The sequence below is a fragment of the Nicotiana sylvestris genome, chromosome 4 (assembly GCF_000393655.2).
Source record: "Nicotiana sylvestris chromosome 4, ASM39365v2, whole genome shotgun sequence".
Classification (NCBI taxonomy): domain Eukaryota; kingdom Viridiplantae; phylum Streptophyta; class Magnoliopsida; order Solanales; family Solanaceae; genus Nicotiana; species Nicotiana sylvestris.
In genome coordinates, this window is record NC_091060.1 from 94,609,178 (window position 1) to 94,610,659 (window position 1,482).

The 1,482-nt window shown below is 41.7% G+C and overlaps 1 protein-coding gene across 1 annotated transcript; it reads left to right on the forward strand.

The window, feature by feature from the left end:
• Positions 1-416: 416 nt before the first annotated feature.
• Positions 417-875, forward strand: LOC138889859 (uncharacterized). Its single transcript, XM_070173196.1, has one exon. It carries the CDS (start codon positions 417-419, stop codon positions 873-875), a length of 459 nt encoding a protein of 152 aa, XP_070029297.1.
• The last annotated feature ends 607 nt before the right edge of the window (positions 876-1,482 follow it).

Sequence of the window (1,482 nt, forward strand, 5' to 3'; positions counted from 1 at the left end):
GATCAGCCGACTAGATCTATGTCTGGTTTTTCCTCATCAATTCGACCTCCAGCACGAGGTTTTCAGTAGTCAACAGTTCGTGGTAGAGGTAGAGGTGTAGTGCCGAGTTCGAGTGGTGCTCAAAATCGAACCTATGCTCTAGTAGGTCGACAGGATCTTGAGTCATCTCCAGATGTTGTTATAGGTGTATTGTCTGTGTTTTCTTATGATGTATATGCACTAATTGATCTGGGATCTACATTATCATATGTTACACCCTTTGTGGCTAATAAGTTTGGCGTTGAACCTGAATTGATAAGTAAACCCCTTTGGTATCTACTCCGATAGGAGATTCTATTATTGCTAGAAGGGTATATTGAGGTTGCACTATGATGATTTGTAGTCATCAAACCCTAGCAAATTTAATTGAGTTAGAAATGGTTGTTTTCGATGTGATAATGGGAATGGACTGGTTGGCCTCATGTTATGCAAATGTTGACTGTCGTACGAAGATGGTTAGATTTCAGTTTCCTGGTGAAACCGTCATTGAATGGAACAGGAACATTGCTACACCGAAAGGTAGGTTTATTTCCTATCTTAAGGCAAGGAAAATGATCTCAAAAGGTTACATTTATCATCTCGTTTGCTTTAGGGATGCGGAGGCGAAGCCGCCTACTCTACAATCAATCCCTGTGGTCAATGAATTTCGAGACGTTTTCCCAGATGAACTCCCAGGTCTTCCTTCTGAAAGGGAGATTGAGTTTCGCATTGATATGTTGCCTGACACTCACCCAATCTCTATACCTCCATACAGAATGTCCCCAGCGGAGTTGCGAGAGTTGAAGGCGCAGTTGAAGGACTTGCTGGATAAGGGCTTCATTAGACCTAGCACTTAACCTTGGGGTGTGCCAATTTTGTTCGTGCGAAATAAAGACGGGTCGTTAAGGATGTGTATCGATTATCGACAGTTGAATAAGTTTACTACAAAGAACAAGTATCCACTTTCAAGGATTGATGACCTTTTTGACCAACTCCAGGGTGCCAAGTATTTCTCCAAGATTGTCTTACGTTCAGGTTATCATCAAGTGAGGGTTAAGAAGAAGGACGTTCCAAAGACGTCCTTCCGGACAAGATATGGGTACTTTGAGTTCTTGATGATGTCGTTCGGGTTAACAAATGCCCCAGCAGCTTTTATGGATCTCATGACTACTGTATTTAGGCCCTATCTTGATGTGTTTGTGATTGTATTCATTGATGACATTTTGGTGTATTCTTGTTCGGAGGCGGAACATGCAGGCCATTTACGGATAGTATTACAAATGATTTATGATCATAACTTATATGATAAACTCTCCAAATGTGAATTCTGGCTGAACTCAGTAGCATTCTTTGGCCATGTGATATCTGACGAGGTTATTAGTGTCTACACTCAGAAGATCGATGCAGTAAAGAATTGGCCGAGACCTACAACACCATCAAAAGTCTGCAGTTTCCTGGGGCTAA

Coding starts and splice junctions, on each gene's coding strand:
- LOC138889859 (XM_070173196.1), top strand. CDS start 417: ATGGTTGTTTTCGATGTGATAATGGGAATGGACTGGTTGGCCTCATGT.